At 34.8% G+C, this 19,706-nt stretch overlaps 3 protein-coding genes and 1 non-coding gene across 8 annotated transcripts; 1 reads left to right on the top strand and 3 right to left on the bottom strand.

Annotated features, from left to right (window-relative positions):
• Positions 1 to 1,602: 1,602 nt before the first annotated feature.
• LOC125211753 (18S pre-ribosomal assembly protein gar2-like protein) lies at positions 1,603 to 4,927 on the bottom strand. Of its 3 annotated transcripts, none has more exons than XM_048111666.2 (5): positions 4,639 to 4,927; positions 3,955 to 4,043; positions 2,772 to 3,688; positions 1,944 to 2,557; positions 1,603 to 1,863 (listed from the first exon to the last, which is right to left on the bottom strand). In XM_048111666.2, exons 3-5 carry the CDS (start codon positions 3,663 to 3,665, stop codon positions 1,755 to 1,757), a joined length of 1,617 nt encoding a protein of 538 aa, XP_047967623.1. In that variant the 5' UTR covers positions 3,666 to 3,688; positions 3,955 to 4,043; positions 4,639 to 4,927; the 3' UTR covers positions 1,603 to 1,754. The 3 variants fall into 3 exon arrangements, with proteins under 3 accessions (XP_047967623.1, XP_047967624.1, XP_047967625.1); XM_048111667.2 differs by lacking the exon at positions 4,639 to 4,927 and adding an exon at positions 4,226 to 4,582; XM_048111668.2 differs by lacking the exon at positions 4,639 to 4,927 and adding an exon at positions 4,120 to 4,164.
• A 3,194-nt stretch (positions 4,928 to 8,121) lies between these two features.
• On the bottom strand, positions 8,122 to 14,354 carry GEK1 (D-aminoacyl-tRNA deacylase). Of its 3 annotated transcripts, none has more exons than XM_048116322.2 (9): positions 14,035 to 14,354; positions 13,226 to 13,368; positions 13,006 to 13,069; positions 12,321 to 12,373; positions 12,010 to 12,065; positions 11,733 to 11,807; positions 11,378 to 11,557; positions 11,241 to 11,305; positions 8,122 to 8,372 (listed from the first exon to the last, which is right to left on the bottom strand). In XM_048116322.2, the coding sequence occupies exons 1-9, from the start codon at positions 14,321 to 14,323 to the stop codon at positions 8,368 to 8,370; spliced, it is 930 nt and encodes a 309-aa protein (XP_047972279.1). In that variant the 5' UTR covers positions 14,324 to 14,354; the 3' UTR covers positions 8,122 to 8,367. The 3 variants fall into 3 exon arrangements, with proteins under 3 accessions (XP_047972279.1, XP_047972277.1, XP_047972278.1); XM_048116320.2 differs by lacking the exon at positions 8,122 to 8,372 and adding an exon at positions 10,801 to 11,067; XM_048116321.2 differs by lacking the exon at positions 8,122 to 8,372 and having other exon boundaries at positions 10,801 to 11,305.
• Positions 14,355 to 16,770: 2,416 nt separating this feature from the next.
• On the bottom strand, positions 16,771 to 16,843 carry TRNAV-UAC (transfer RNA valine (anticodon UAC)). The gene has a single exon. It is a non-coding gene; the product is annotated as a tRNA-Val (tRNA).
• Positions 16,844 to 16,879: 36 nt separating this feature from the next.
• On the top strand, positions 16,880 to 19,151 carry LOC125215033 (Translin family protein). The gene is made up of 7 exons (XM_048116324.2): positions 16,880 to 17,007; positions 17,089 to 17,201; positions 17,599 to 17,678; positions 17,863 to 18,004; positions 18,085 to 18,234; positions 18,396 to 18,615; positions 18,724 to 19,151. Exons 1-7 carry the CDS (start codon positions 16,941 to 16,943, stop codon positions 18,819 to 18,821), a joined length of 870 nt encoding a protein of 289 aa, XP_047972281.1. The 5' UTR covers positions 16,880 to 16,940; the 3' UTR covers positions 18,822 to 19,151.
• Positions 19,152 to 19,706: the final 555 nt, after the last annotated feature.

The following is a 19,706-nucleotide window of genomic DNA, read 5'->3' on the forward strand; positions in this document are numbered from 1 at the left end:
TTTTCCCCACTCCTACTTTATTATCTTTTCATCTAATACATTTTTTTTCTTAATCTCTGTGACGGAAAGATATGTCTACACTACTATGGAACAAAAGGAGTATATTTATATTAATATGAGAGAGAATTTTTTTAAAGAGAAAAGAAAAAAAAATGTGACAATTTTTTATGAGCCAAACTAAAAAGGAGTGACATAAATTATAGGACGAATGGAATATATAATTGCATGTGAACTAGGATTGGTTATGGTGTTAATTGTGTTAGCATGGTGTCACCGGTGGGTTCTAGGATATAGTACAAGTCGAAGATTTCGATTTCACCAATTAAATACTTCTGTTTAGGGGTGGGTAAACGCTCTCGGTTATTCGGTTAACCGAGAACCGAACTGAAACCGGTTGGACATCGGTTAATCGATAACCGAAAATCACGGTGTTCGGGTAGGTACCGGTTCGGAATTTTATAACCGATAACCGAAATTAAATTAAATTTTAATTTCAATTATATTTTTGATTAATAAACTTCTATAATATTTTTATACTTTTAAAATATCATATCAATATTACACTGATTCTCCACTGCTTTATGTGGCATCATAATAGAAAAATAATGTAATTTGCTTCCGAATTATGTCAATGTCTATTTTAATTTGTGTTACTATCATTTATAATATCTCAAAATCAATAAAGTGTATAACCATTATTTTAAAAATAGGATATCGCTTCACTTAATTATCCTAGAAAAGTTTTTAGATAATTTAAAGTTTAAACTTTTGGAGTGATAAACAAATTTATGTATTACTAGGAAATAGGAATAATAATAATAATAATAATAATAATAATAATAACAATAATAATAATAATAGATGAAAAGTGAAAAATTAAAAGTTGAAGTGTTAGTTCGGTTATAACTGATAATCGATTGGTTTTACTTCTAACCGAGCCGGTTAGTTAAGTAATCGAACTAAATATCGGGTCGATTCCGGTTAGTTTTTTTACCAATATTTAAGATCGATTAACCGACCGTTTACCCACCCCTACTTTTATCTAGTTTAAGAATTGCAATTTTTCATTTTAGTCTGTCTCATATTAGGAGTCATAGTTACAACTTACAATATTCTATAAATAGTACTTTCTTCGTCCCAACTAAGTTGAATAAAACTTTTGGATACGAAAATTAAAAAATTGTGCTGAAAAGTAAGAGAGAGAAATAAAGTAGAAAGATAAAGAGAAAGTAAAATAGGTGATTGAATAAAGTAAGAGTGATTAGATATTTTAGCTTTTTATCAAAAATGAAATGATTCAACTTAGTTGGAATAACCCAAAAAGAATTATAACTCAACTTAGTTAGAATTGGGGGAATAATAGGTTCCACATTCTACCTAATACTACTATATAAAAATAGGACTAACACTCCATTATTTTTTTTCACCAGTTTGTCTTTACATTTCTTAAAACTAATACTAAACTCAATTGGGACTCCTAAAGTGGGAGCGAAGGATATAATTTCAGTAACTTCAAGGAAAGTTAGCAGAGTCTATCAGGTCAAACAATGATTCCCACTTTGCAACCGATATTAACACATAAATTAACAAGAGAGGAAAGAATGAAAGAAAACGTTGGACATAGCTTAATCCTTGCTCATGTATACACTAAATAAATATCACATGGCAGCAGCTCTGACAATCAAAACACATACTTACAATTCTCCATTTCTAAAATTTTCACACGTATATTTCTTTACTAATAAAGCTATCACTTAGAATCTACAGCAGAGGAGACCTGATCTCCAACCCTTGTGTTTCCTAAAACCTCTCACATCTGCTTTCGCCATTCGAACTGGGCTGCTATTCCACTCGGACTGTAATCTGCAAAGAGGAGAGACAAATACATGGTTAATGATGAAACAACAAGGGGAGACCAGACTTGATAAGGGGAGAATGTTTACACTGGGAAAGCAAAAGATTTTCCGCTCGTTGTGCTTCCATCAGATCGATGAGAGACACTCCCGGAATAAGCTATTGGCCCAGAGTAAGTGATCATGCTAGCTGCAGAGAAGCTTGTTTCCCCCATATCTTGTTGTAACTGGTTAGCAACTGGGATGTCTCCGGATTCCCTTTTATCGTTGTTTGCCTCAGAAGCATGTGCTTCATTTGTGGCAGCTGGGCTTTTGTTGCTAGGAGACTGACCTAGGCCATCATCTGAATTCGCTTGTATATTGTTCGGGGATCCTTCATTTGTAGTGGACCCACTATCAGAATTCCATTCATTGCTTAGTAGGGATTGTTGCGGCAAGTCGCTTGTGCACTGAATACTAGTTTCCATTACAGCAGGAAGATTTTCAGCATTTACATCCCCCAACTTAGTAGACCGTTCCTCAACATCTTCAGCCATGCTGTTTCCAACTATCAACCCATCAGGGGAGCTGAAATTGAAAATAATGGTTTCATTTTCAATCCTGCTATTGTATGCTAGGCAGCTACCTCGAACATCATTCCCCATGCCTCCTGCCTCGTCTGATGATGAAGCAGCACATCCAGCTAGTGCTTCTTGATCAAGAACCTGCCAGGGATAGAATGGAAATATAAATCAACTTCATTAATAAGAAAGCATCACAAGATTGTATAGCAATCTGTAGTAGTTCATGCGACAGATAGCAAGCCACGCAACTAGAGAGCAATATAATAGAACACCAATTGGTGTGTTTAGCAAAGCTCAGAGCAATCAACCACTTAGAACAAAAATGGTGGGTGAAGCAAATTTGGGTAACAAAAACCTGGTTAGGCAGACTAGAATATGTTTCAATTGGAAGTTTCCTATCTCCAAGGAAATCATACAAAGAATCGCTCTCAGCCTTGCCAGTTCCACCAAAGCATGCTTCATTCGTCTCCACTGCATTCTCTAGGCAAGAATCTAGCTTTTCCCGAGAGATGAACATTTTGCCAAAATTATCATCTTTGCTCCTACATTGGTCAGCAGTAAAGCTATCGGCATCCAACGATAGATCTTCGCTGGCTTCAAGATCGTCATTGTCATTAGAAGACAGAGGAAACATAGAACTTTCTATTGCATTTGAATCTTTCTCAGGCCTCCCTTCATCGACACATATATCCCTTGACGTTTCACAATCAATATCTCTATAGCAAACCTCCAACTCTGGAAGACAACATTCCAATACATTGTTATCGGTGAACAATGGAGAACTGGAATCTCTGTAATCACTTACATTACAATCTGCTAACTCTTCAATTGTGTCAAAACTTTTACACACTGGACTTCCCTGCTCTTTCTCCATATCAAACGAGTCCGAAGATAATGAATCTGCATCCTTATCCCAACTGTTTACATGGTGTGATTGTCTATCTTTACTTTCTTTTACACAAAAATCTATTGTTTCATTATCTATTATTAGATGATGTGAGAGTCCATTTTGACCATCCTTCCAAAGAGAAGCTGCCATTCGATTTTCATTATCAATAGAAGAGTCATCGGAAACTTTAAAGTTCGAACAGTCATCTCTATCTTTTGCCTCTAATTCTGCTAGACTGGCATCCATCCTAGAAATATTTACCGCATACTTTTCTTTACTTCCAAATGCTACTGTATCAGTTTTCTGCCCTAAACATCTCGAGTCAAAGGTGGTTTCTTTACAATTTTCCTTCATGGTCATGATTCTTCAGCAGGCCAAAGATGCTGCCAAATACATTTGAAATTTGGGAGAAGGCTCAGAAAGATTGTTAATACAAATTCAACTTCAGACAACTTTTTATTAAATAACAAAAATATTTTAGTTGAAAGACAATCAATTCATTATGTGACACGGAGTACAAAACTGAATCAGTAAAGATAACAGGATATAGAAAGCATAGCCACAGACAAGTTTAGGTGAACAAATATGATCACAGACAAGTCATCCACTAAAACAAGGAAAAAAGTGCTAGATATTGAACTGTACCGACCTTAATCTCATCACGCGGAACTACAACGTTATAATTCAATCAAAGGCCAGAATTCTGAGGTTTTGCTTCACAGGATCCAGTTTCAAACTCTGCCACCAATAAGGAAAGCTTTAGCTTATTCATAAAGTTATCAGTTACTAGAACAATCTGAAACATCATAATTACTCAAAGATGCAGCCTGGAACAATTTGAAGAACAATTACAAGTTGATTTCATATACAAAAATGCATCCTTTCTGGTCTAGAGTGCTTTTAAATAAATGAATGAATACCTAAAAATCATCACATTTGCCTTTTCTAGACATGGCTGTATATCTTCACCAATGAATCATCTTTTTCAGTTTTAATAATTGTAAATGCAAAAGCTCCAACGTCATACTTATTTTTTATTAGAAGAAACATTATAAAACAGAACTAAAAAAGTAAATAGCCTATAAAAAAAAAATCAGGCACGGTAAGCTTTGGATTCTACTCTTTGTCTAAAGGTGAAGAAGAGGACAAGATAAAGTCCCCCTACTTTTTCAAACCTTTTTTGAGTTTTTCAAAAAGCTTCAAAGTCAAAAACACAAATACATCATTTGGCTGCTACTCTCTTAAAAGTTTAAAACAATCAAATCTGAACGAACCAAATTTCCTAGAAAATATTATTTTTTTTGTAAAATAGAGATAAGAAACAATAAAATACCTGTTTGAGAGAAGACCAATTCACAAAAAGACTGCCAAAATCCCCTTTCAGTGAGAGTAATAGCAAAAAATATTGAGAGGAAAAGGTATCGAAAGAGACATTCATAACGGCCTAAATCACACAAAGATTGAAAAATTGAATCTAACATAAAATCACGATATTATTCAGAGGTATTTGCAGAAGCGGAAAGAAAATGGAGGCGAAATATGAGCTGGTACATAGAGGCAAACCCATCCTCGGATTCCAAGCCTAATTAAGGGTTCTATTATATCATTTTCGTCTATACTTTTTTTAAAAGTTTCATTACATATTTTTCATTAATGGTAATCAGACTCTATATTCAATCAATTTATTCCACACATTTGCTAAAAGTAAAGACTCAGGCTATTTTAGTTTGTTTCAACACTCAAAATATTCATTTTTTATATTTAAATTTCTTCTATCTTTATTAAAATATTTAATTATCTTTTGTTCTTTCTATTTATTCTACCTAACAATTTTCTTTTTAAATTTTGTGTCACTCAAGAATGTGGACATTTAAGTAAGATAGATGGACTATATATATAAGTGAGACTCATATTCCACTAAATTATTCAATCCACTTTTTTTATATTTTTTGATATCTCAAATTAAATAGGACTAAATTCTAGACTGACGGAATACTACTATACTACTCGCTCAGTCCTCTAAAAATAAAAAATTTTAAAATGTCACAAGTTTTAATATCAAATTGTTAAAGTAAAATAGATAAAAGGAAAAATATGTTAATAAAAAATGAATCCCTATCCATTAAATAGAAAGACATTTTTAAAATAATTTTTTTTTATTTTTAAAAATGGATAAAAAAGAAAAGAATTTACTTTTAAGAGATGGGAGGAGGCGTATTTCCAAACCACGTATAGTCTCTCTCTAGGCCTACATAGTTCTTCCTCCGTCTCTGATTAAGAGTCACATTTTGTCTGGACACGAGTTTTAAAAAATGTAAAGAAAAATTGGTTGAAAAAATTAGTGGGATGTGGAACTAATTTTTTATATTGGTTTTATAATAAAATGTGAGTGAATTGAGTTAGTGGAATGTAGGACCTACTTACTATATATGGTAAAAATGAAGTGTGACTCTTAATTGGGGACGAACTGAAATGGAAAAGTGTGACTCTTAATTGAGGAGGACGGAGGGAGTATAATTATGTGCTTTTAATTATTACAACCTTAACTAATGGGGTTTCAGAAATCATTTGTACTGACAAAAAGCTGTAAAACTTAAGATTATTTGTTTATAAAAACTAAAATAAAAACATCCCTACATTCAAAAATAAAAATAAATATTTAAGTATATCATGATTTAAGTATATCATGATTTAATTAAGCATTCAAATATCGTTATAATACCTTTGCTGTATAGTGATTTTCTACTTAATTATGATGCGGATGTACCACTCAACAAATTAGTGTCATGTCAATTTCATAGACATTAATATATGGCATTAATAATACACACGTTATAAAAAAATTGTAAATACCGAGTAATGATGTTCCATCTTCACAGTGGCGGATTCAGGATTTGTCATTTGGGGGTACGAATCGTATGATAAATAATTACATAACACTAAAAAAATAGAAAATATCGGTAAAATAATATTTGAAATATGATTCAATTTTGAACTCGTGTATTTTAAAATAAAATAAACCAAAAACTATACATAACATCTAATTTATTTTTCTGCGAGTCTTCATTTCCTCAAAGCGATGGGCTATATCATCATCACAGACTTGTAGAAACATTTCTTTCTCAATGAAAGTCACCAAATAATCATTCAAAGGTTGATCACCAATTCTATTTCGCTACTTATTCTTCACAAACGTCATTCCAGAAAATACTCTCTCTTCTCATATCCTCCATGAATATATGTAGTTGACAATCAAAAGGTCTCAAATCAATGCTTGAAAAATTGAAAGGATAAAAAGTTGCAAGTTTGAGTACACTTTCTTCCTTTCCTTCAACATTCATAGCTATCTTTTGGAAATTTTTGTTAAATACATTACTAATAAAATTATACATATAATAATAGTAGTAAAAAAAAAAAAATTGGGGATGCCACCGTCCCCCCTTGTTTTGAATTCCATCCGCCACTTCATCTTCGTCTTCATTGAATCTTCATCTTCATTGAATCCATGGAGAATGATGTTCCCGCTGACGTCCAATTCACTGATTTTGCAAACAGTAAATATTTACTTATAATCATGTGATTGTTAAATTGTTCATTATAGTTCATGGATTGAGTATTAGTTTTATATACTCCCTCCATCTCTGAAAATTTGTCACCTATTTCCTTTTTCGTCCGTCCCTAAAATTTGTCACATTTCATTTTTACCATTTTTGGTAGTGGACCTCATCTTCTACTAACTCATTTTCACTCACATTTTATTATAAAACTAATACATAAAAGTAGGACTCACATGCCATTAACTTTTTCAACCCACTTTCTATTACATTTCTTAAAATTCGTGTCGGGTCAAATTGTGACAAATTATGGGGGACGGAGGGAGTAATAGATTGTGAGTTTAAGAAGTTATGAGATCCACATGGTGACAAATGGTGACAAATGATGGATTGAGTGAGACTATTATATACAAGTGAGACTAGTATGATGTTCTCGCTGACGTACAATTCACTGATTTCGCAAACAGTAAATATTTACTTATAATCATGTGATTGTTAAATTGCTTATTATAGTTCATGGATTGAGTATTAGTTTTATATACTCCCCCCGTCTCTGAAAATTTGTCACCTATTTCTTTTTTCGTCCGTCCCGAAAAATTTATCACCTTTCATTTTTACTATTTTTGGTAGTGGAGTTCATCTTCCACTAACTCATTCTTACTCACATTTTATTATAAAACTAATATATAAAAGTAGGACCCACGTGCCATTAACTTTTTCAACCCACTTTCTATTACATTTCTTAAAACTTGTGTCGGGTCAAATGGTGACAAATTATGAGGGACGAAGGGAGTAATAGATTGTGAGTTTAAGAAGTTACGAGATCTATATACCACAAATAAAAGTAAATAAATAATTTTTAAAATAATGAACAACCTGAAATGATAAAATAATTTAATTTTTTAACTGGAGGACGAATGGAGTAATTGAGAAATGAGCAACTGAAATGATCACTATTCTTTTCTTTTCTTTTGTCACAAGGTACATATTTTTTTCTCATATTGTCACGCCCACATTTTCTAAGGATAGAAAGCACGGTTGATCGTGATTAGGAGAGGATTAAAGAGCGGGGAAGAAAGGGGAAAACAATGAAACTCGACCAAAGCTCGATATAAGAGAAATAGCTCGAATAAAAATCAGAGTATCATCTCAACAATCGACAACTCAAAGGAATAATATCTCAACAATACATGAACTCAAAGAAACAACATTCAGCGGAAGGAGAAAAGAATAATACTCCCTCCGTCCCAAGATATTAGACTCACTTCTTTTGGGCACAGGAAATTAGGAGGTGTTGTTTAGTGGTGTAAGTAGAGTTGGTAGTAAAGTAAATTTTTACCATAAATAGAAATGGGTCAAATATGTTGGGACACCCCAAAGTGGTATACGAGTCTAATATCTTGGGACGAAGGGAGTATTATGTATGAAGACATAAAATATTAGGAACATTTAAAAGCAAACACAAATCTTCACCAGCTCTGCTCAACACCCATCGCGCTCGTCACAGCTCAACCTGCACATTTTTAAAAAGAAATGCAGGGCTGAGTACTTGATGCACTAAGTGGACTCATGCCGAAAACATTTTATAAAAAATATTTATCATGCCACCATTGAGTGAACTCGGGGTTTTAACTTTGAAAAATGCCCCAGACGCTAAAATATTTTCCATCGTAAAATTCGCGACTGCGCAGTCATTTCCCCATAGATGTCTACCATATCTGATCCATTGATGACAAGGAATGTGGCCACATTCCAAGTCACTAGACCGGCCGACCCAAAAGACGGCTCAAGATCCCCATTGGTGTACACTAGCCTGAGTAGGGACTCACTCCCTAGTCAGACCCAAATTCGATTATCCATAGATGGCAAAAGTCACATCAGATAGGTTCCATAGAATAAAACAAAACACGGCATGATAAATATTCATATCATTTTCACATAAAAATTTACTTAGGGCATTGCCCTTATTTAAAAAGAAAGTCCACCTCGTTCTCTTAAATCCTCAACTCGTCTTTCTGTTCCATTTTCAAATACTCCCTCCGTCCGCAAATAAGAGTCCCGGTTTTTTATTTTAGTCCATCCGCGAATAGGAGTCTTGGTTCACTTTTACTATAAATGGTAATAGGATCCACCTCCCACTAACTCATTCCACTCACATTTCATTTAAAACTAATATATACAAGTGGGACCCCTATTCCAATAATTTTTTTCACCCTTTTTTTCTTAACATTTCATAAAACTCGTGCCGCCCACAAATGGGACTCCTAATGGCGGACGGAGGGAGTAGCTTACAAAAATTCACCATTTTTATGGAATAACATAATATGCACAAATTAGACTTTAGAAAATACATTTAATTAAACAATGCATGTATTATGTTAAAACCTTACCCTTCGATCTTACTTAAGAAAATTCTGAAAATTTTCCATGACCATCTTCGTTAGGCCAATTTCGCATCTCCAAAATTTATTTAGAGCTGACTGTGCATCCTATCTTCATTAGTCCAACACTCCTCGGCCTATCATTTATCAAAAGAAGCCCCATTTGATCATCCCTAACCCACCTATTTTTAAAAGAGCTAACTGATACGAGCATCATATTTAGTGTTGACCAAGTCTTTTCCTTATTCTCAAAGTAGTTATTATCATGTTTCTTTCTGCAGTTAGTGATTAGTAGATAGTCACGCCCGTTTCTTTTTTTTAGTTAGTGGGTAGTTATCCCTCATGCACGTTTCCCTCTTTGTTAGTGGCATAGTGCTCTCATATGCATGTGTTTTCATAAATAGTGGTAGCCCTTGCCGACGCAGCTGTCAGCCTCTCCTCGGTCCAAGCCCATTGTCATCCTCTCTCCGTCTCCGTTCTCAGTTTGCAGCTTCTCCGTCGGTCAGAATGCAGCACCGTTGCTGTCACGATTTCCATCGCCGGCACCCCGCGCTCCTTACTCTTTTCCCTCGGTTATATGCAGCGCCGCTACTGTCAAAAAGCTGTCGGTGCCAGGTCAGCCACTGCACTCTCGGAGTTTCATCAGCCCACTGCTTCTATCAGTGCGAGCCGTCTCTGCCTAGCTCGGTGTAATTCTCCGTCATCGTAGCCGCTGCTGTTGTCCACTGCTGTTCAGCCCGTCGCTATCACTCCGTCGGATCCATGCCGCCTGGAACTTGCGCAACCTTCTTCTCAACACGGCAACACCGCCGCCCCATCTCTCTTTTCTAACTCTCTCGGTGGTTTTCTTTAGGGTTTTTGAGAGAAAGATGTAACTTATGAAATTGGTTTTTGCCTGTGAACGTGGAGAGGATATATATGTAGGCAATCTCTAAATAGATTTGGCTAATTTGTTCCTATTTTTCTGCTTAATGCAGTTTTCATTTTGTTCGAAAAGAAAAAGGGAATTGGGGTCGCATGAGAAAAAAAATACCATGTTGATTTGGGTTTCTAAAAAAAGAATTAAATAATTGCTATAGGCCCAAATTGTGAAACTTTTCTCTCGACAAAAGAAACAAGGTTTGAGAAATTTTCGGCCTTACAAGAACACACAGAAAAAAGAAAAAGTCGGGTGTTACACATGTCCACAACTGACCAATAAAGTTACAGCACCTTTTTTCTGAAAATACTGGATTTCTCTCAAGGTTCAAATGATACTCTTCTCATAATAATATTAAGCCACACTATATACACACAACGAAAAACAACACGTGATGATTTAATAGAAAAACAACCTTAAAATTTACAGAACCAGGGAGCTTGTTCTTGTTCTTCAACTTGGCTATTAAAATTTGTATAACTAAGTAGAAAATTGAGCTACTGATTAAAAAAATACAAGTGTAGTGTTCATCTTCAAACAAATAGATTACCATATTAATAAATTGATTACACAAGTAGACTCTAAGAAGGATTTAATATATTTTCATGAAACAATAAATGAGGATTTGTTACATGTAGCCGTTTCCTTACAGGATAACAAAAGTTGTCCATTGCAAATAGATTTTCACTGTCACAGTATTCAACCTTAAATTGGGAAAATTACAAGTTCACAGCTCTACATTTACCAGAGCCAAAATTAGAAATATTGTGGATAAAATTGTTACCATTACATTTTTGATGAAAAGCCACAATGTCCAAAGTTTGTGCTTGTCTGTTTTATTTTTTCTTGTTACTAAAAGCCCAATCTAGAAACAAATGGAAAATACCAACTCATTCCCTTCACTTGGTCTGTGATCAGGAAAAAATTGAGAATAGAACATGTTTTTAGGTTCATAAAAACCAGATGTTAGAAAAATATGAGAGAATCTAATGCCAAATTCTAGTTTCAGAACCTAATAAAAAAATCCTAGGATTTGGACCAACTGACCTAAATAAGGATCAGCAGAAATCTACAGGCTTACCGATCTTTATATTCTGCTTGCTGAGGAACTCTGTGATGGCATTCTTTTGCCAGCCCTTGAAACTCCTGCGCAGGTACGAAAGGACAATGCAGTTTCAGAGTCTGGAAAGAAATTAAGCGTATCCTCGGAGAACTTACCTGTGATCAAGATGCGCCAAGATTTCCCCACCTGGGAAGGCTGCTTTTGTAGCATCAAAAGCAACTTGGATGGCTTGTTTCCACGTCCCTCCAATATCTTCGCTTAATTTTGCCTTCCCCGGATCTTCCATTGGCAAAGAATATCCAGATATGAGGTGGCCGACCCAGGTTCCCTCTTTTCTGTCGTATTTCAAAGACGATAATGATTTAAGAAATCGGTCAATGCATTGTATTGTGTTGGATCAACCAATATGCTTTTCGGAAAACTACTCCTGATGGAATGATATGGTATGAGCCAAATTCACACAAAAGGAAGGTTCCAAAAGTACGAAACAAGTCGAGGCAATCAACTCACAGAATTATGTCCATGTGACGGGGTACATAATGTCCTCCTCCGAGACCAAGCAGCACTTTCTTCTTTTCAGTCGAACTGGTAATATTGAATAAAATGCATCAACAACACTTTATGTGCAATATACGAATATTGTGTAAAATACGAATATGAACAAGTTATGACTCGATTACTCGAAATCTACATAGAAAGCAATTGGAAAGGGGTCAAGTTCTCTGTGAGTTTACTCATGAGTGATGACAATTAAATATCAAAAGAACTAGAAAAGTATTCATCAAACCTGCTCCAAACTCCGACAGCAGGACTTGCTCCGCGACCAAGTCCCTCCCATACCAACTAAAATTGAACGGAAAATGTCATCACAACATATAGGTTGAAAGCACTATATAATACTCAAATGCTAACGTGCATTACCAAAGAAAATGGTTCACATACAAAAGTCTAATCAAGTGTATTCACATAGAGAACACCCATACACGACAAATTCAGTCAGAGACATTCTTCTTGCTGCAGCTTGTTTTCAGTTAAAAAGCATTTTCAGAAACTACTTCGTGAGTTTCAGTTTTTAGACTGGGATCAGCATGTACTCACTTGCGCAATAACTTGAGCAGCATCCAATCTTCCCCAGTATTCTTCCGTGCTACCTAAAACGAGTAAAAGAAAACTTTCACGGAAAGCCCATAAATTAAGTGTGATTCACTTAGAGAAGACAGTGAAGAAATAAAATCGAGCGCACACAACCTATTGCCAAGCTTGCTTGCATAGGAGATGAATCATTTCCGAACTATCTTAAAATGAGAACTTTGAGAACTATCAGTTGGTAGTACAAAATATATCAATTGCTCCAACTGATACATTTTGTGGTTCCAACTAATAGTTCTCAAATTTCTAATTTTAAGATATGTTGGCAGACAATCAAGTATAACTATGGATTGAGAAAGGAATTCACGAAGAAAATGTAGGACTCTTTTATTGAAATCAGATTCTTGATGATCAATTACAAATCTCTAATTTGGGGATCTAAAACAAGAACTCTCTCTCTGACTTTATAAACAGCTAAGACCTTTTTAATTCATCAGCTGAAATCATCCAAGTGAATGGACGGTTGAGGTTACTCTATCTATTTACTCTGCATCCTACGGCTCCTAATAATTCAGCTTGAGCTGAATTATTTACATTTCCTTTTAGAGCTGAATCAGTAGGCACACTTCAACAAGAAATAGTTCTCAAGTGAACCACTGCCTACTTGCATAATTTTATTTATTTCATAATATACCTATCTCAATGAACATAGCTGGCTTAGATGTTACAGGTCCATGATGAGTAGCTTCCAATGTAATCTGTATCCAACAGAAACAAAATGATGGTAATCAATCAACAAACTCACACACACACACACACACCTGCAAAATATGAACTTGCACAAGAAGTCGAAACATAGAATAACAAATCATACATTCTGGATTTTAAATGTTAAATATGAGTAATTAGGTAACCTCAAATTCAGGTACTAAGTTGTGGGATTGAGCAAGCTTCTTCAAAAGCACGAGCCAAGGCCCTATACGGGGACAAGGCGGCGCAGCCCATCCCGGCCTTCCCCCTTGGGGAAGAACATCTCCCTCCTTCAAATGAGGAACCCCTGCACCTCATGCTTCTAGCATCAAACCAATTTTTCAAGGATAAATAAATTACAAAGTGAAAAAACGTCATCAGCTTGCAATTCTAGTTAAAAGGCACCAAATTTAAGGCTTTGTTCGGTACCATGGAATTGGGGATGTGGAATTGGAATTGGAGCCTTCAATTCCAAATCTGATGTTTGGTACCGCAAAATATCAATCCTCTCAATTCCAATTTGAATTCCATATCAAAAATAGAAAATTGAAATTCCAAATAGTTAAAAAATGACACTTTCACACACTACTTAACCAGAGCACACACAACACACATAGTCTCACACACACACACAGTCACACACATACATATACAAAGTAACACACACATACAAACACACACACTGACACACATGCATACACATAGTTACACACATAGTCACACTCACACACTCACACACACACTGTCACACACACACAGTTACACACTTAAATACACACACTACACATGAGTGTGTGTGCATAATGTCTACAAATTCAATTTCCTATCATTTTTATCAATCAAAGGATTTGGAATTGAATTATAATTCCGTGGAATTCCAATTCCAATTCAATTTCAATTCCAAGTTGAAATGAAATGAAGCGATCAAGGGACTCAACTCAAAACTCAAAACATGATTAGAATAGGAATATACCTATAGGGTGGATGGTGAGAGCAGGGCGGGTGGAGGCGGCGGCGTGGCGGGAGAGAAAGAGGAGCTCTGAGACAGTCTCACCGGTGGCGGATTCCCACCGCAAGTCGAGGTCGTCTTCTTCGATGATGAATTTGTCTTGTTCCAACAGTCGAAGGGATTCGCCGTTCATGAAGCTCCTGATCCCGCCATCGAGGGTGGGGCCAGGAATCCACCCGGGCATTGCCAGAAGGGCTTTTGCCGGATTGATCGACGCCGGATCGGCGGTTGTCGCCACCACTAGAGTCGCCATTTGCACACGAATGTGGAAACCTATAATTTATATATTTTCACTATTTTTAATGTGTATAAATATAAAAAAAAAAAAATACTAAAGTCAAATAATATGATTCTGCATAAATAAAAAGCACATTCAAGAAATTAATTACCTAATAGCTATTCAAAGAGTCAAACTAATACTCCTCAGTCCGCCACTAAAAATCTTATTTCTTGGTCGCACAAATTTTGAAAAAAATTAATAAAAATAGTTAGTAGAATATGAGTCTCACTATATTAGTCTCACTTGTATATATTAGCTCTAAATGAAATGTAAGTGAAATGAATTAGTTGAATGTGAGAATCTATTACCATTTATAGTAAAAAAAAAATGAACAAGGATTCCTACCTGCTGATGGAATAAATGAAAAAATAGGATTCATATTCAGAGACAAAAAGAATACTTCAAAGTTTATAAAAAATAGTCCAGGTAGTAAATGAGAAGGGTTTAAATTTAAAATTAATAAATAAGAGAGAGAGTGAAAAAATAATTGAAGTATTGCTAATAGAAAATGAGTTTCATTACATTAAATAGAGAAAATGATCATAAATAGATATAGATAAAATTTTGGTGGATAGACCAAAATGAAAAAAATATACTACTCCCTCTATCGACCAAATGTTATCTAGATTTGACTCAACACGGGATTTAAGATATGTGAGAAAAGAGATTTTAAAAAGTTAATGATACGTGGATTCCACTTTTATATAGTACTCCATCCGTCCCATTGAAGATGACTCACTTTCCTTTTTGGTTTGTCCCAACCAAGATGATCCATTACTTAAAATGGAAACGCCTTTATCTCTACTTTATTTCCCCTCTCTTACTTTACTTTCTCCTCTTAACACACAAAAATTAACTGCATAAAATCCCGTGCCGCTCAAGGAAGGAGTCATCTTCCTTGGGACGGAGGGAGTAGTACTAGTTTTATAATAAAATGTGAGTATAATGAATGAATTAGTTGAAAATGAGATATGCATACTAAAAATTAAAAAAAATAAAGTGGATAATATTTTGTGGATGGACAAAATGACAAATGTAAACATCATTTGGTGGGCATATAAAGTACTCCTTATGCATGCATATAAGGGCATATTATTAATTTGAGTGAACTAGGCAAATGGTCCATCATGGACTATTTGTTTCGCACGCAAACAGTCCTTGAACTCTAAAAATATCATGGATAGTCCATGAACTAAGATGTAATCACATTCATGGTACTTTTTCATTATTCATTACAATTTTGTACAAAAAATGACCCTCAAGGCATGGCGGGCATTTTTGAACTTTCATATCTAGGTATTGGACATAATATTTTCTCTCTCTCTAGTATAGATATGATATTTTCTTATAGTTTGATTGCCTAAAATGATATTTTTCAATTAACTTTTTCAATTATTTTATGTCAAATCCTCTTTCTCTCTATTTCTCTTAAACTATTACTCCCTCCGTCCCCTAAAAATATGGGCAACGGATATGACACGAAAATTAAGATAAAATTGGTAAAGTAAGAGAGATGAGAAGAATGATATGGTAAAATAAGAGAGAGGAGGAGAATGATAGTTAAAGTAGTGTTAGGGCATTGTGAGACCTATATTATTAAATAGATATAACTTTCTAAAAATGGAATGCATATATTTTTATGGGACAGACGAAAATGGAAAATGCACATATTTTTATAGGACGGATGGAGTATAAAGTAAAAAATTAAAATAAAAAAGTACTATGAAATTCTTAAATATATAAATTATAAAATCTAAAATTATAAATTTACTTATCAAAATTTAATTTTGATTGTGATTTGATTATTTTTTTAATATTAAAAATTAAAAAATTTTAGCTAGCCTTATTTTTAATTAATTCAAAATTTTTAATTTTTAATCAATCTGAAATTCTTAATTTTTAATATTAAAAAATAATTGAATCACAAAAATTATTTTAATAATTAAGTTTATAATTTTAATTTTTATAATTAATATACTTAAAAATTTCATACTTCCTCCATCCCAAAATAATAATATTAAATTGATGAATAATAATTGTATAAAGAGTGAGAAGAATGAGAAAATATATTATAATAGTATCACTTTTGGTACTAGTTTTGTATATGTCCAAAATATCCTTTGTGACACAAATGAAAAAATTAAGGACATTTTGGGGTGAAAATCGCATCAGGTACCAAAAATGTGATTTATAAATACCAAAAACAATATAAAATAAAGATTAAGTACTATTTATATGCAAAAATAAAAGATTAAGTACATATCACTCTAAATAAAAACACATGAAACGATGAACATTTTGAACTATGGGACTATCAAGAAAATTATGATACACTAGAAAATTTTCAAAATATGAGAGAAACTTATTAAAAAGTTGATCATATTTGGCTAATTTTCCAAAAATCATTCTATAAAAAGTTATGTTGCTGCCCAGGATCGAACTGGGGACCTGCAGTGTGTAAGACTGACGTGATAACCACTACACCACAGCAACTTCACGTCTAAATGCATTCTTGTTATTATCTTATTCCTTTAAAATTTGAATAATAATATTGCTGCAGTTATTGAATCATCATGAATCGAGAGCACAGATGTTGAATTCGTCGGCCGCGCGTAAACTCTCTCTAATGGCGGCCAAACCCCATCGCTTCGCTAACTGTAAGCCTCTCTCTCTCTCTTCAACACACAAGCAACAAATTGGAAACGCCGAACTAATCATTGACGCATTTTATCCAACAGTTGCAGAAATTGTTGGTGCCGCCGCCAAGAAGCCCAGAACCATGACAACCAATTCAGGCCAAAACGATATGAAGAACGCCTTTTCCGATTACGCTACTTACCTTAATAACCTGGTATTCATTTTCCCCTTTTCATATTGTATCAATTCGCTTCTAGCAACATGTTTTCTAGGTTTTCCTTTTGTTAATTTAATCGAATAATTGGAGACTGTTGGGTATAGTATATCGGAATCTCCTAGGATTGGTGTTCTACTTAAGCCTTATTTGCATTTGATGCAGCTTTGTGATGCAGTTGATTGATTTTTTAGTTATTGATTAAGTTACATATGAAGGATAGGCTGTTGGACCTATCATAACCAGCTCTTGGTAGCATTGCTAATTTCGTTAAGATTGACTGGGCTGCCATTTCTTACTGAATTTGTCTGCTACTACTAGAAGAAACGACAATGAAATTCCTGTCCAACTCTCTTCAAATTGATATTTTCTCACTCTTAATATATTTGCACAACAGAATGACAAGAGAGAAAGAGTGGTAAAGGCCAGCCGGGATATTACTATGAACAGTAAAAAAGTCATATTTCAAGTGCACAGGTAAAAAGGATATTGTTGTTTTATGTTCATGTGTTTCATGAAATGTTCAATGCTAATAAGTACTCTATATATTTCGAATCCATGTATACTTGTATAATTATTTCCATAACCTTGTTGTTTCTTGGTGTTGTTTGATATTCAACTCAAATAGGAGTTACTGTTTGTTTAACCTTGGTAATAACAGACTCAGTAAGCACAATAAAGAGGAAGTTTTACAGAAAGCAGAAAATGATCTAGCTGCTGTGATGGATCAGTATATAGCTCGTTTAGTAAAAGAGCTTGCAGGAACAGATTTTTGGAAGTTAAGACGAGCCTATTCTCCCGGGGTAACCATTATTCTGCCATTTTAACTTCTGAAGGCTTCAAAATGTTTTGCAATTCAATCCTGATTTCCTTGCATTTCTAGATTCAGGAATATATTGAAGCTGCTACACTGTGTAGCTTTTGCAAAACAGGTGCTCTTTTGAATCTTGATGAGATCAATGCTTCCTTACGAACTCTAGGCGATCCATCTAATGAGCCTTTGCAAATTAATGTGCTTGACTATCTGCTGGGGGTAATGCTCTAACATTTTTGTGACATTCACACAAATTACGAGCTTCATTTTCTATGTCAGCCTCCACCTATTTTTGTCTTTGGTATATGAGACTCTTACGATTCTACAGTGCCTTGTTCAATATCCGTCTCTAACAATAATTAGCAACTCATCATATTCAGCTTGCTGACTTAACTGGAGAGCTGATGAGGATGGCAATGAGTAGGATATCAGACGGTGAACTTGAGTTTGCTGAAAAGATTTGCAGGTTTGTGCGTGAAATCTATAGAGATCTGACACTTGTTGCCCCAAAGATGGACGACTCCTCGGATATGAAGCACTTCTCAGATATGAAGCAAAAGATGGATGTAATGCTCCAAAGTGTAATGAAAATAGAAAACGGTATGATCTAAATAGTATTATTTGTAGATATGCTTTATGTATGCTCCAAAGGAATGTGCCATTGATTTAAATATTCCTCAACCTCACAACTTGCATATCATCATTCAGCTTGCTATAGCGTCCATGTCAGAGGGTCAGAGTATATTCCATTCCTCGGATCTGAAGATACCAGCTTTTCTATGCTGGGTGTACCCGAGAATGAGTGACAGATTCTGCGAACTGTCAAGTTACGGTCACTGATTTCACAATTACCTTTTGCATCCGCAGTATACGTTGGGAGAAAAGCAGCAGGATTTTGAATAACTAACTAGTGAGTATCCTCCTATTCATACTGTGTAGATGTGCTGAGACAGAATTCGGCAGTAGGTTATCTTAATGGGTTCAGTTATTTGAATACAGACTGTGGTGTGAAATTTGTGCCTTTATGTGCCTTTTGAATAACTAACTAGTGAGTATCCTCCTATTCATACTGTGTAGATGTGCTGAGACAGAATTCGGCAGTAGGTTATCTTAATGGGTTCAGTTATTTGAATACAGACTGTGGTGTGAAATTTGTGCCTTTATGTGCCTTTTGAATAACTAACTAGTGGGTATCCTCCTATTCATACTGTGTAGATGTGCTGAGACAGAATTCGGCAGTAGGTTATCTTAATGGGTTCAGTTATTTGAATACAGACTGGTGTGAAATACAGACTGTGGTGTGAAATTCGGCAGTAGGTTATCTTAATGGGTTCGGCAGTAGGTTATCTTAATGGGTTCAGTTATTTGAATACAGACTGTGGTGTGAAATTTGTGCTAAAATTGCAATGCACTTCGTCGAGTCAGGTTAAAACTTCTCCCCATCTTTTGGAATACAAGCCATGTATCTGATTTCAAAAGTGTTGTGTATGTCCCTACTTTTTTTTATCTCTGCCTTTATGGTGTAGTGGTTTTGGTGCATTTAAATGCCACAGTAGGAAGATGGTGGAAATGTGGCCCGTCCTTGTCTTGTCTCATTGATATTTTAAAGAATGATTTACAATGCAATGATTTAAAATTCACCGAACGAAAAATCAGGAATCGCAGCCCTTGGGACCTCAAAACCCAAAACC

Source organism: Salvia hispanica, chromosome 3 (genome assembly GCF_029641045.1).
Source record: "Salvia hispanica isolate PSC_SH4W2 chromosome 3, Shi_PSC_v1, whole genome shotgun sequence".
Taxonomy (NCBI): Eukaryota; Viridiplantae; Streptophyta; class Magnoliopsida; order Lamiales; family Lamiaceae; genus Salvia; species Salvia hispanica.